A 15984-nucleotide genomic window follows, 5' to 3' on the forward strand; every position below is an offset into this window, starting at 1 on the left:
GTTCACAAAAAAAATAGGCACGAAAAATCACGTTTTTTTTTTGTTTAAACTGCATTTTGGGATAATAAATACATTTTTTGAGGAATTTCATTGGCACCGTCGGAAAGATGAGATCTTAAGCATTAAAAATATATGTGTCTCAATTTTTTCTAGTGTCGAATAGTCTTAGTTATTGGCCGTTGAAAAGCAGTGTACCGGTAGTGGCGTTTTGGCCGTTTAAGGGTTAAGTGAAAATGTAACTTCCATTATTGGTTGAAAATTTATCTTTATCAATTGAAAATTCATTGATTTTGTTTCAAATGCGTGATTTTTGAATTGAAAATTAAATTTTGTTGGTAAAAAAATTCATTTTTTGGTTTTAAAATTCAGCAATTTTGTTGGCAATTAACTTCTTTTGTAAAAATGTATATTTCCGTGTTAAAAACTGAACTGTATTGTAGAAAATTTGACTTTTTGCTTTGAAAATACCATATTCTGGATTTTTGAGTTGAAATCTGAACTATTTGGTTGAAAATTCATCCTTTTTGTCAAAAAGTAACTGTTCAATTGAAAAAGTCCTATGTAATAATTTCACGGAGCACCATGTGGGGCCGTGGGCGACCCCCGCCAGAAAATTTCATCCTGCAAAGAGAGTATCCGTCATTTCAATTCATCAAAATTATTGGATACTCTGCAACTATCATTTTAGTGCAGAGATAAGGTTATATTGATGAAAACATTTTTGGTGCGCGTTAAAAAAAAAGAATTTTTTACAAAAACGTGAAAAATGACCTTTTTTACACAAAAAAATCATAACTCAGTCAATTTTCAATATTTTTACCTAAAAATTGATCCTGTAACTCTCTAAACATAGCTCTTCAAGATAAAAAAACAGTGATAGTGCAGCTCCGAAAAAGGTATTTATTTGGAAATCTAAATTAGGCCATTTCATTAAAAGTGAAAGGAACGATTTTCAATGATTATTTCATTATTTTTGCACAATAATCGTTGCAAAATTATCACAAATGAAAAAATAGTGAAAGTGCTATTCTGTACCGACACAATCCCTGCACATGAATGAGAGTTTTCTCTTTGTTCCTGAGAGAGCCGATCTGTTCCAAGAATACTCCCAATTCCCATCAGGATGTCTTTGCGAATCACTGTATTAGCATACCTCTCTTGAAGATGAGGAGTAACGAGGTGAATATACATATTGGAGAGTCAATGGCATCTAAAATTGTATATATTAGGAACAAGCGCTTCAAAAAAAAAAATCTGGACACTTCTTTTGCAATACTTACACTCCTTTTCACTAGTACACACAATATTTTCCAAAAATAAAAAAATTCGTCTGAAAATATCACAAAGCGACATGTGGGGTCGTGGGTGACCCCAAGCGAGACAGCGACTGCTTGTGCAACGAATGCTGGATCTCAAATAATCTACGCAGCCACTTGCCAATGGTATAAATCGAAGGAAGAGATGTTTAACTAACTATGGAGGGTGCCACCAAATTTAAATTCACAAATGGGGCTTTGCTATAATCGCGCGAACGAAAATTGGGGTCGCCCACGACCCCCATGGCGCTTTAATGGTTAATGGTCACTAAAAGTGTTTAAAATATATTTAGAAACAAACATTTTCTTGCATTAACATTATTGATCTGCTAGGACTAAAGTTGTTTTATACATGAAATAAAAATTTATAACGGTCAGGGGAAAAAAAAATTGGTCTGGGAAAAGTCAGGGAATTTCAAATTGCGATTTTGCAGCAAACGACGTGTTATAATGTATATTCTATAATTTTAACTATGAATATCTGTGCCAAACAAAATCGGAGAATTGAAATCTGAAATTGACTTTAAATTTGAAAAATAGTACTTTAAAATACGGGTGGCAATATTGTTTGAAAAAATGGTTTTGTTGTTAGCAATAAATAGTTAAATGTGGTCAACATCACTGCTTTTGGGCTATTAAACCTTATTATCTCTAAAATCTGAATCGATAAAGCAATTCTGAGGTCAGAATCAAATTTAGTGCACGAAATTACTTAGGAAGCCACTCTTCATTACCGAACCGCAGAAACCATACATGCCTGTTTTATCCCAGCTCTATTATATATCATGAGAGTCCTGAAGACAAAATCGATAATTCCTTTATTTTCCCAAATTTTTGTTTAAATTCTCTTATATTTTTTATTTTGGTTTGTTTGCAGCTGTTGAGACTGCCATTTGGAACGTTATTTTTCACTTATTGTCAAGCACGACTGCTCGCGAAAGCGTGATCGCATCAAAATATTCCATCATTCAATCAACGGAAATGGAACCTCAATTGCAGGCCCGGTTTTAGCAGCGATTCTCATTACGTGCTCTCAACGTGATAACAAGTTGCGAATCAAAAATCAAATATATTAAATTTACATTCGTATTTCAAATGGAAAAGAGCACCCAACCCAGAACCAAAATGACAAGTAAAAAACGGAAAGACCAAGAAAGATGCGAATACTGCAGTCAAAAACTGGAAGAATCCGAAATCAAACTTTACCCCGGGCATCCAAAAAACGCCCTTGAAGAATATATCACTCTTACAAATCCGGGACTGTGCCTTTTCACCGGAAATGAAAGCGACGTAATTGAATCTGATCAATGGCCTCAGCAGAAAATAACCCACTTCAGTGTATATGATGAAAAGGGACATCTTTGTCCATTCGATACAGGTCTGATCGAAAAAAACGTGAAATTATTTTTTTCTGGTTACGTGAAGGCAATATACGAAGAAAACTCAAGTCCAGAAGGAGGTTTTCCAACCAAAGATATGGGACCAATTAATGAATGGTGGGTCTCTGGTTTCGACGGTGGTGAAACTGCTTTAATTGGTTTTAACACCGCTTTTGCAGAATATATTCTCATGGAACCTTCTGAAGCCTATATAGCTTTCATGGAACCCGTCAAGGAGAAAATTTACACCAGCAAAGCGGTCATCGAATACCTCCTTGAGGAAATTGACCCTTCCTTCGAAGAACTTCTAAATAAATTCGATTCCGAACTGCTAATAAAACACTCTCAGTTTATTTGCGAGCAGGTTTTCTCGTTCGATACTTATGCCTCGATTGACGACACTTTTTTGATAACGAAATCCTGCATGCGATCTTTGATTAATCTCTCCGGTGTCGATTTGGAAAATGCAGACTCTCATGTCAGAAGAAATGATCCTGAAAGTGATAAGATTATTAGGAATCAAATCCAGAAAAGGAAGAACCAGAGAGTTAAAAAGCCTGGGTGCACAAAGGCTACAACTACGCCTTTAGTTCGAGACACTTTCGAATCCTTTTTTAAGGATCAATTTAGGAATCAGGAGCGACAGGATCCGAAACGGGTTTGTCCAAACCTGGCAGTTAAAGAAGCGGACGAATCCGATCTTGAAAATGAGGACGAGTTTGAAATTCTTGTAGATCATAAAAATGAAGAAGAATTCTCTGAGGAGCATTTTAAGTACTTCGAAAGAGAAGCAGAATGGATTGGAGATCCGATAGATGAAGATAGTGGTAGAATATTTTACAAAGGGGCGATTTTAGACAAGGAAGAAATTGGAATTGGCGATTGCGTTTTAATCGAGGTTAATTCCTCCACTCAAGTGGCGAAGGTTTTCTACATGTTTGAAGACAGAGATGGAAATAAATTAATCCACGCTAATTGGTATTGGAAATCCTGCGACACAATTCTGGGCGAAACTGCTGATACTTTTGAATTATTTTACAGCGACAGATGTGACAATATTGCCTTCAATACGATTTCGAGTAAAGTAAAGGTTGAAGAGTCACAAATTGAAAACAAGAAGAGGTTTTTCTCAACGAAATGTTACTCGCAAAGTACTGCTAGGTTCGAAGATCCAAGGCCCAGGAAAATCAATCTGGGTCAGAGATTTTGTCCAGCTTGCTTTGAATTCACTGAGAAAAGGCACTTTAATATTCCGAAAGTTTTCGAAAAAGTAGAGGAGAAGAGTCGTAACATGATAGTTTATGGACTTGTGAAATTCAGAGGGGAAGAATTTCGAGTAGGAAGTGCTGTTTATTTAAAACCAGGGTCACTGAAGTTCGAGACTCGCGTTTCCAATCCTAAGAATTCTAATCTGAAGGATGTTAATGAAGATATTTACCCAGAGTATTACAGAAAATCACGACTCTCGGAATTCACAGATATCCCTGACCCTTTCAATATAGGTTATATAGTCTGTATTTTTTCAACGACAAGTGATAAATTAGTTTCTCCTTCTAATATCTGGATTAAAGTTAATAAAATTTACCGACCAGAGAATACAAATCTGGATCCGAAATCGACGCAAAAATCCGATTTGAATTTGATCTTCTGGAGTGATGAGGTCACACAAGTCCGGTTTTCTCAAGTCGTCGGAAAATGTTACATTGCCTACGTCGGGAATTTGAACCAAAGCGTGGAAGAGTGGACTTGTGGGGGTCCTGATCGATTCTATTTTAGCGAAGCTTATTTTTCTTCGGAAAAGAAATTTCACAAGCCATCTGAGCTTGCTAAACAGATTGGCCAATCGACTATTGAACAGGGAGTGGATTACCCTGAAGTAAAGAAGAAACTAACAACCCTCGACGTCTTCGCAGGTTGTGGGGGACTTTCAGAAGGTCTGCATCAATCAGGAATAGCAGAAGTGCGATGGGCGATTGAAAATGACGAATCAGCAGCGAGTGCATATCGTTTAAACAGTCCAAAGGTTCAAGTATTTTCCGAGGATTGTAATTTTCTTCTTAGTCAAATCATGGAAGGTTTGTTCTGGAACGATGATGGCATTAGGTTTCCAATCAGGGGGGAAGTGGATCTCCTTTGTGGAGGTCCACCTTGCCAGGGATTCAGTGGAATGAATCGCTTCAATTCTCGTCAGTATTCCTTCTTCAAGAATTCCCTGGTTGCCACCTACTTGTCTTATTGCGACTACTACAGACCAAAGTATTTTATCATGGAGAACGTTCGAAGTTTCGTTTCTTTTAAAAAGAATATGGTCCTTAAACTGACGCTTCGATGTCTCACTAGAATGGGTTACCAGTGTACCTTTGGAATCTTGCAAGCTGGAAATTATGGAGTTCCTCAAACTAGAAGAAGGATGATTATCCTCGCAGCAGCTCCTGGGGAAATTCTTCCCAATTTTCCAGAACCAAGCCACGTTTTCAGCAAAAGGGCCTGTCAGCTGAGCAGTTTGATTGCCAGTAAAAAATACTTCACGAACTGCGAATGGACTGAATCTGCACCTTACAGGATGATAAGTGTCAGGGATGCTATGAGTGATGTTCCGGTGATTAAAAATGGATCCAGTTTGGAAGAGATGGACTACGATGGAGAACCAGTTTCGCATTTTCAGAAGAAGATACGGGGGAATCAACGAGTCCTTAAGGATCATATCTGCAAGATGATGGCTCCATTGGTGGAGGCGCGGATGGAGCTTGTACCGACTGAAAGTGGATCTGATTGGCGAGATTTGCCGAATATTGTTGTTAGGTTGAGTGATGGGACTTATTGCAAGAAATTGGAGTATCCATATAATGATAAAAAGACTGGGAAAAGTTCGACAGGAGCTCTTAGAGGTGTTTGCAGTTGTTGTGTGGGCAAAAAGTGTGATCCGGCTGATAAACAATATAATACTCTGATTCCTTGGTGTTTGCCTCATACTGGAAATAGACATAATCATTGGGCTGGATTGTATGGAAGGCTGGATTGGAATGGATTTTTTTTTACTACTGTCACGAATCCTGAACCCATTGGGAAACAGGGTCGTGTTCTTCATCCTGAACAGAATCGGGTTGTGAGTGTTCGTGAGTGTGCTAGGTCTCAGGGATTTCCTGATAGTTACTGCTTTTATGGGAATATATTAGAAAAGTATAGACAAGTAGGAAATGCTGTACCTCCGCCTATGAGTGCTGCGATCGGACTCGAAATTAGAAAATGCGTTAGCCTAAAAAACAATTCTGTAAATTGAGGTAGGCAAGTTTTTTTTAAGGATTAGGTCCATTTATTTGTAATTTTAAATATTAGGATAGTCTTATTTGTGTTATGTGTAGCTTTAAAGATTCTTTTTTAATAAAATGACGGGTGATATCGATTGGCGTCTTGTTTGATATAAAAAATAGAACTGTTCTTTTCACTTTGAAAGTTCAGGGTGGCCACTGGACTGAGAAACAAGTGTTTGAAGTTCTGAACGTTCAAATAAACGACATTTTAACTGATGGCCTTGTTAACTTGAACCAGCGCTGAAATATTGATTCAATTTATATTGCAAATAATAGATTGCAAAATAAAGTTCGAATGCATTATTTTAATTGTAGTTCGAAAAATATTTTTCAATCAAAACTGGAAAAAAATGTTTTGTTCATTTGAAAATTCTGAACTTAAATTACCTTGGGAAAATCGAATTGTGACAGGGAATTGATTTGCTGGTCGAGATTTTTTTGAATTCTTTATTTTAGTTGGAAAACTTATCCAATTACTTTAAATGTCACTCGATGTCATATGAAATAATGTGGAATTCAAGGCGTTTGTTTTCAACTTCTTTAAAATGGCTGCTAATTCAATGGAAACTTCCACATTTGGAGCTACTTCGAATCATTATAAATGATTTAAATTGAAAGTCTAATTGCAAAGTCATTTGTAAATATATTTTCAAGCATGGCAACTTTGAATAATTTTAGGTTAAAAGATTCAAAATGGTTTGTTTCTATTTTTATCGTTCAAGGTTTTCAGAATGATCAAAATCGAATAATTATGTACAAATTAAAATTTATAAAATTGAACAATTTTAAATAAGAACGCTTAAGATTGAAAAAAGTGACATAAGCGTTCTTGTACAACTTCCAATTGATATTCTTCATTCTTAATAATCGAATCATTTTAACTTGAAAAGGCTAAAAAGTAATAGAATTGTAATATAATCATTTAAAATGGTGAAATTGTAATCCAGATTAGAAGGGAAAATTTTTAATGAAAAGCTTTCTAATTGAAACAATTTCTAGATTGTGAACCTCACCATTTTTTGTTTCGAATTTAATACATTCAAAATCGATTGAAAAATGGCATTTTCGAGAATTGCACAATTCAAAATTAAAAGTGATTCAGGTTGTGCAATTTTCAAGTGAATCATAAAGAAAAATCGAGTTTAAAATTTTAATTATCTAAAATTGTGCGATTTCCAATTGAAAGTCTGGACCGGGAAACCTGGGAAACTGGGAAAACGTATTGTAAAATCTTTTAGTTTGATAATTTGCCGATGTACGTCTTTATTTTTTAACGTAAAATCTCAATTTAGAGAGTTTTAAAATGCAGTTTGAAAGGCTTCAATTATAAAAAAATTAAGAGCATTCGAAATTCACATTTTGTTATCAAAACGTTTTAATTTGATGAAATAAAAATATTAATTAATGATTTTGTAAATTGAACTGTAGTTTGAGTATTTAAAATGGAACAATAATGGATTTTACAATACGCTTGTACTTAATTTCAAATCTTATTCAAATATTGTTTCAGCCTCAAATATTTCATTTTTAACCTATTCATTTTGAAATTTGCCACTAAAAAAGAGCGATTTTTAACATATTTATCAATATTTGCCTGTTCATTTAAAATAAAAAAAAGGTCAATCAAATAATGAAAAATAAAAAAAATGTAAACTGAATTGTTTGGCATAGAAAGCCTTAAATCGTTAGAATGTCGGAGAGCTACATTTAAACTTTGAATTTGAACGTTACGAGTTTAGACAAATAATTAAATAGTTTAATTGTGAATGTTTATAACTTTAAATTGCATGATATGGTATAATTTGAAACGTTTACAAATTCATATATTCACTCTTCAATTTAGAGCATTGTATATGATAGCGTGTTGTATTTTTTAACCACAAATCTTGTAACTGTTGAATTTGTAAAGTATTGAAGTTTAAAATTTCACATTTTAACGGATTTTAATTTAAAAATGTTTAAATAAAAATGGTTAAAAGCTTTCATATTTTGCTAAGCTTCAATTTTAAAAGTTAAAAATTCAAAATAATTCTACTTTGAGTGGTTTCATTTTCAGTTCAGTTTTTATTCATTCAAATGACAAAATCTCACCTTTACGAATTTTCTCATTTCAGTGACCGTGAAAATTTTTTGCACAACGGGAAATGACGGGGATTTTTTTCCTGGATTAAAACGGTTACCATGCAATATTAAAATTTTTGAAATGGTTCAACTTTGAATGTTTAATTTTCAACAAGGTTTGAGTTGGAAAATTTGATTAATCGGGGTAAGTTTTCAAAACCGAAGAATGACTAGAAATTTTCTCTTTAGTCTTGAGAGGCCACCCCGACGTTGGAAGCTAGAGTTCTTTTTTAATATTGAAATTTCGCACAATAAAAAAGCAATTTCTGTGCCAGGAGGTAAAAATGATATTTGAAAATGAGGAAGAAAAGAAGACTTTTGTTCGTCGGCCATATTGTGCGGCTTTTCGCCCTTGTGGAGTCTCTTATCGATTCCCCTCTTCTTCCCAACCCTTCATTCTTCTTCTTTGCTACAACCCTGAAAGGAATACATATCTATATCTCACTGGTGGTCGACGAGTATATTGGCCGATATCCGGGGCTAGAAAAAAGAAATCATATATAGGCGACACCACGACTCCCGTTTATTTATACTACCGGGTAGTCAGACGCACATCGAATTTTATTGTCCTTCAATTCGACTAGATGCAACAGTAAAAGAAAATATTTCAATATTTATGACGCGGAACCAAGCCAGTTTCGCGACCTCTATACAACTATTGGAAAACCTTTTCGACTGGAATTTTACGCCGTATTTTTATTTATCACGTGGAACGTGCGAACGAATTCCTCCGAACAGATTTTGATTACAGAAAAATTTGATTAGAAAATAGGAAAATTAGAGACAACTTACATGCTTGCTACAGGTTTCACACTCTTTTCCCTGTTTCCTAGAAAATTACCCTTATTCTCGTTTTTCGCTTAACTGAGAACTGAATTAATAAAAAACAATAAGAAAATCCAAACTATCTTTGGTAAAAAGTTAATATTTTGTAATTGAAAAATCTACTGTTATGCCTTTGGTTCACAATTCATCTCTGCTTGTAAAAAAATCCACTTTTTACATTTTCATCATTTATGATTCAGAAAGTATTAAAATTGTCGGAAATTTGACATCACACTTTTTCAACTGATCTCCACGTTTCTCCACGTTTCGTCTGCCCGTCCGTAAACACGATATCTCTCGAAAAAATGAACGAATCAAATTCATCTTTGGCACACTTTTTTTAGGTCCTAAAAGAAAGGACGAGTTCGTGAACCAGCTATTTTTTATAAAAATTCAAAAAGTGAGCGCATTTAAAAATTTTTGAGACCACTTTTTTCTGAATTTAAAAATTCTATTTGCGCATATTTATGGTATTAAAAAGAACAAACAATTTATCCTAATGACTTTTTTTTGATAAAAAGAAAATTCTCAGAGTTATAGCGTTTTCAAACATTTTTTAATCAACCGAAAATCAAAATTTGAAGCCGAAATACGCACGATATGAAAAAAAGTCAAGAGAAGAAAAACATTTCTTTTTGAAAACCCAACAAGATTATCATAACCAATTTTTGGATTTTCTTCAAAAATCGAAAATTCAAACTTTCTGTGCACAAAAAATAATGGAAAATAAAAATTTCCATTTTATGGACAAACTATGTAGGATACGAAAAAAGTTGAATGAACAAAAATGCTTATCCCAAAAAAGATCTACAATTTCGTTAAGAATCACTTCTTGATATGACACGTACTTTTTGTTTTATTCGTGAAGAATAACGTTGAAAAAAAATAAATTAAAAAAAAATGTGTGGAAAACGACGAAAGTCACGAGAAAAAAAATTCAACAAAACCTGTTTACAAATGTCTGTCGGACATCGAGCGCGCAGCGCGAGTGTCACGATGAGAATGTGTACCTCAAATCATACAGACCTTTGCGAAACTTAATCTTTGACTATACTTAATTAAGTAGACAATTCAGAATATGAAGACGCATATAAATACTGCCATCTAAAAGACATCTTTTTGATAAAGTTTTTTTCAAGCATTCCAAATGCAAAGAATAAATATCCGAGCGCGAAGCGCAAGATTCAACCGTCGCGCGCCCCAGGCGCGCTCAAACTTGCGAGCGAAGCGAGCCGCGCGCATAGCGCGCGATGAGAATGTGCCCGCAAGGCGGGCAGATTTTTTGTAGTATATTCTTCTTTTTCGATCGATAATTCGTCCTCGTAGATTGAACATTCATTTCTTTTAAACTTCGTTTAATTTTTATTTTTGAAACTCCACTATCATATTTTTTTAGCAGAATTCACCACTTAAAGATAAAACAAAAATCTACTTTAGAGATGACGCGCTGCTAATTCAAGCCTAACAAATATTGCTAAGAAAATGCTAGCGAGTTTCGAGGAAATAAATGTGTTACTTAATAATCTCAAAGAGACATTGGCCACAAATTGGAACAGACTTGGCTGCGGATTGTGATGAAAAATATAAAATCGTCAGTTTTAATGGAAACTAAAACTTACTGCCGAAACATTTAGTTTCTGAATACGGGTAAAAAACAAATGATCAGAAAATTTTAGTCCATTCAGAGAAAATTGTTCAAGAATTTTAAGGTTCAAATTTCACAAGTTTCAAAAATCGGCTTTCGGTAGAATTTAGACTGATATAAAAAATTAAATAATTAATTAAAAATAAAGTTATAATCCGTCTCCGAGTTGTTGAGTTATTGAATACAGTAAGAAAAAGTTTGATAAAAAGGTAGTCAGTTTCGAGAGAATTAAATTTTAGTTTTGAGTTTAGAATTTCATAATTTAAAAAAAGCTTCTTAAAATAATTACGAAAATGATGTTTTTTATTTTTTGTTTAATTCTGACTCATCCCCGAGATATTAAGTTGAAGAACATGCAAACAAGTTTTTGCTTTTAAGCAGTGATAAATGATGAAATTTATATTTTTTGTCATTGAACCATAAGAATATTGAGATACCATGGATTCCATGAATTTCTTAAAAAATAGTTTGATCACAAAAGTCTTTATTTTTAGTGTATATAAAAATGTAACTTTAAGCCATTGATACCATTGAAAATACGATTTCGAAAAAATCCTTTTAAAACGATGTGTATTTAAATTTTGGAGAATTTTATAGTAGAAACCTCGTTCTAGAAAAATTGTCAGCTCCTTTTGCTTTTCCACCGTTAAACTATCAATGCTGAAGGGAAGGGAAACAATAACTACAACGCTCAAATCATAAGATAGAATTTGAACTAAAATTTAAATTAATTTTTTTCTGATGAATATATAAAAAAAAAGAAAATTTGAACAAATTATTTTAACGCAATGTCTATTTGATTTTTTAAATAATTTTGTATGCGGTAAATATATTTTTGGAGAAATTTTGGTTAACTAGTTATGTACTGCCACCCTTCAACTATTTTGTTGGAAAGTCATCTTTTTTGTTCGGAAAATTCGGAAATTTCATATTTTTTGGTTGAAAATTAGTCTTTTCGATCAAATAAAAAAATTTATTATTTAAATAGAAAATTCGTCCCATTAGATTGAAAGTTAATTATTTTTATTTGAAAAGTCTCTTATTATCAATTTTGGTGCAGAATTCACCTCTTATGGTTAAAAATTTTATTAAAGTTCGTTGACTCTTATAAATATGGTAGCTACATACATTAATTTTATTTAAAAGAACTTATTCACCTATTATTTTCCTATTGTCTTGAAAAATCACCTCTTTACCCTTGCTTTTAGAGCATTTTAGGGTGTGATCTGTTCCTGTAAAGCGATTGGGAATTGTACATTCAAATGATGCTTGAATTTCAATTTTTCTTCTTTTACTCGGTAATGCACTCTTGAGTTCTTAGCAAAGAAACTATTACATTGCTATAGTGTATATCAAGCTCTTAGAGTCACGAAAGGATCACCCTGCTAAAATCGTTATTGCGTGACGATACATATTTTGTCCGGGCGTCACGCTTATAGTGCGACTAAATTCGTGAATACGATGTTAATTTAATGACGACTTTCTTCTTCGAAAATGTTTTCGTACCCATTTGTAAATATAAAAAAAATTCCTTATTATTTTTCTTTATTACAATCTTCTAATTTATACAATTTCCCTGCAAACCGTATACAACTGTTCAATTAAAAATATAAAAATCCCTAATTTGAAAGTTCAAAAGTAATTCATTTTAAATTTGTAAACCTGACTAATCCAGGAAGAAAATGTACGAAAGTAAATCCTCTTTAGATAGAAAATTCGCTTGTTTAAAAATAGGTGCCATTCTAATTGCAAGAAAAATTTGCTTATAGTATAACCTGACTTGTACGTGAAGTTTTCTCCCAAGAGTTTTCAACTTGGTTTCTTTTTTACTTCATCATCCGAAAGTAGGAATGCAATCAGAAGAATTTCGCTTTGACTGAGTTTCACTTTTTCAGGTTTCTGTTCCTCCGGAAGCAAACTTTGCCCCTCTGAAGCCTTGTAAGGGTAAAACCTAGAAACTTGGAAAATTGGTTGAGTATTGATAAATCGGTAGTGCAAAAGTAAATAAATATTCGAAACTTCAAACATTTCAGAAATTTAAATTATTTATAAATTTTGTAGACTGGAAACTGAACTTATTAAAACTTTGTCTGACCAATCAGCAAGTTTTTCACTGCCTGACTTGCTCGGCTTACACTACTGTGGTGTTATGTTTTCTGCGCTCGAGTCAATACAATTGAGTTTCACGTTCTTTTTTCGTTACTATTTTCTTTTAACACATTTCTAGAAACTCAAATTTATTTAAATAAATATATAAAAATAAAATAAAGTTAACAAATTTAGAAGAGGGCCAGTACACGTCAAGAATATCATGAACTACAAGAGGTCTTTCGATTTTAATAAAACTTGAGGAAATCATAGAAAAAAAAACATTTAAAAAATTTAATTTTTTTTTAATTATCGATATTTCTGAAAAGTAGAAGGGAAAATCCATTCATTATGCAAGGATGATTATGGAAATTTTAGACACACTCCCACCCTACTGCAACGATTCGTAAGAATGTTTTCACCCCCCACCCCCCTTACGTAAAATTGGTAATTTCATACTCAGTATATCAAGAATATATCGACGTGTCCAAATGACGAGGTGCTATCTCGGTAGAATGAAATAAAAAGGTGCCATCTCGGGTGGCGAAACACGGAAGCTTAAAAGTCCTATATAAATAGTATTGGGAACACCAACGTCCTCTGAAGTAGGGAACCTTTTTATTTGGTTCTCCCGAGATGGAACCTTGTCATTTGGACACGTCGATATCAATTATTTACACTGTAAAAGAGATTTCTAGGGATTTCAAAAAAAATTTAATTTCAAAGATTTGAAAGTATTTCAACATATTTTAAGAGATTATAAATTATTTCTAAGAACTATAGAAATGGTATGGAATTTAATGTCATTTTCAAAGTTTATTAAAAGAACTTTTAAAGAATTTCAAAAAAAAGAGGTCACTTACGCAAGAAATTCTTTGGACTCCCCTCCTCTCCTAAGTAAGTATTCGTAAGCTTTTCCGGACCCCCTCCGCCGCGAAATCCTACGTGATTAATGGATGCTCACTGATTAATGTTATGAAAATTAAAGCTATTAGAAGTGAAATCCTATTTTTTATTTTACCTGGAAATTAAACCAAATTTTGAATTCAATTTTTCGTGAAAAAATACCATCGGGAGACTAAATATAGATTAAGTATTACTTTGTCAATAAAACCAAGTCATATTAATACCGAAATATCCTTTACAAATGAACAACCGATCATTTTTAGTATTTGTTAATATAATTTATTTATAATAATTATTTCATTACGATTCTACAATTTTTTATTCCACACATTCCTGCGGATGAAATTGAAGTTGAAAAAGTGTAAAACAAAAATAATTTTAGTTACGTTATTCTGGGCGAAATTTTGAAATTTTATTTCTGAGTATTATTTTTTTAAACATATAATTTTACCTCTAATATCGCCAAGTTTAATCAAAATTCAATGATTGATTCCAGAAATATCACTAATTCAACCAAATCCAACCCCAAAATTCAATATGGATAAGATTCCTGACGTGTACTGGCGTAGAAAGACTTTCAACCTTTATTCATAATTATATTCTATTAGCAAACGTGAATTAAAATCTTTCTGTTTATGCAGAATTATATCAACTTGTGGGTATGTAATGTGAAATCTAGAAGAAAGTTCATGTCTGATATTTCCCTTAGTGTGAATTTTTTGCTTTTTTCTGCTACTCAAAAAGGTGTGATTTAATCAAAAATTTTCGTTTTTATGAGTCAGTTAGCTGTGTAGCAAGATAACCTTACCTCAAGGGCTGTTTTTTATTTTACAAATATACAACTCCTCGCAGACGGAGAGTCAGAGAACGGATTTCCTTAATGTGAGCTTTGCCCTCTGCCCCAGGCTAGACATTCTTAGATAAATTACCTCGATAAAGTTCTAATCTTATTTCCCATAGCAATCCTGGAATCTGAGTGGTTCGCCGATTGACCCCTCAATCTGGATGAGTTGAGAAGAGAGATCCTGTTACATTTTTATTTTTTCAATTTATAAATTTAATTATTTAATTGAACAATTTTACTTAAAAATTAAATAACTTCAAAATAGAATAATTACAATTGTTACGTTCAAAGTTTAAATTTAGTCGTCTGAAATTTTAACTGTTCAAGGCTCTCTATTTCAAACAATTCAGTTTCAAGTTATTTATTTTTGTATACTGTGTGTGGGGGGTGTGGGGGAGGGGGGGTGAAATTTAAGATAAAAATAATAAACTCTCGGGTACTACCTATTTTTGTAACAACTCATTTCGAATCCATACAAGCTTCAACTATCAACTTTTCTGATTACATTTCGCTTATCGATTTCTAACTTTTTCAATTGTCATGATGATTATACTTTAATTTAGAAGGTTTAACTTATACTACTAAGTTACGTTATTAATTTATTGAAGTTAATTTATTCAACTTTTAAAATTTCACTTTGTAAGAAAATTGTAAACTATTGAAGAATTCAAATATAAATTATTCAGTTTTAAAACAAAAGCATTATAAAATTGAAATAAAATAAAATTTAAATAAATTTAGAATTTCTTTTACTTAGAATCCATATACAATAGACTTTGACTGAGTGTAGAAACTTAGAGAATAAGGTAGAGATGTGGTCTCTAACTTTGGAAATTGAATTCTTGAAAAGTACCTTAAACCTACCCAAAATATCTTGAAATTTACCAAAAATTTCTGTATGTTTTCCAGAAAAATTAAGAAAGTTACTGCAAACTTAAAGAAAAAACTTTTAAAACTTTAAAAATGATCTTTTAGCATAAAAAAATCACATACGAAACATAAAATAAGAATTTAATCCTCATAATTATTTCACTTAATAAGTGTATAAATGTATGTTTATAAAAAAAGTACACCAGAATACGATTGAGTTGGGAAAATCGCTTAACAAAACCGAAAGAGAAGGAAACACAGATTTTAAGAATGTAACTAAAAGATTTGAATGGTCAAAATAAATACTGACTTTAAATTAAATACTAATTAAAAGTCTCGAATAAAACACTTTATTTAAACTTGTTCAAGAGTCGGAAAGACTACCTTTGCCAGAACCTCGCAAATTTGACAATACAGGAGATTCTTAAAGTTGAACTATTTACTCTAACCGCATTATTTCGGTGCTTTTCAGCAAATAAGGGATGCCAGTTTCTTGCCAAATTTTTGCATAATAACAGCTAAGCATTCAATCGACGCAAAAATAAAGACACATTGACCTGCACTATATGTTTTTTAAAACCATTTTCCTTCTCATTAATTTCATTAAACCATTTTTTAAATGGAAATTTCAAATGAACTTTTAAATTGGGATTTTTAAAAAAGTATTAACATTTAAATT

The 15984-nt window shown here is 32.6% G+C and overlaps 2 protein-coding genes across 2 annotated transcripts in view; both read left to right on the plus strand.

Moving 5' to 3' along the window:
- The window catches only part of LOC117175238 (syntaxin-1A), a 133661-nt gene that overhangs the window by 42082 nt on the left and 75595 nt on the right, over positions 1-15984 (plus strand). The window lies entirely within an intron of this gene.
- Positions 2339-6094, plus strand: LOC117175237 (DNA (cytosine-5)-methyltransferase PliMCI-like). Its single transcript, XM_033364910.1, has one exon. The coding sequence runs from the start codon at positions 2412-2414 to the stop codon at positions 5973-5975; it is 3564 nt and encodes a 1187-aa protein (XP_033220801.1). The 5' UTR covers positions 2339-2411; the 3' UTR covers positions 5976-6094.

The sequence above is a fragment of the Belonocnema kinseyi genome, chromosome 6 (genome assembly GCF_010883055.1).
Source record: "Belonocnema kinseyi isolate 2016_QV_RU_SX_M_011 chromosome 6, B_treatae_v1, whole genome shotgun sequence".
NCBI classification, from domain to species: domain Eukaryota; kingdom Metazoa; phylum Arthropoda; class Insecta; order Hymenoptera; family Cynipidae; genus Belonocnema; species Belonocnema kinseyi.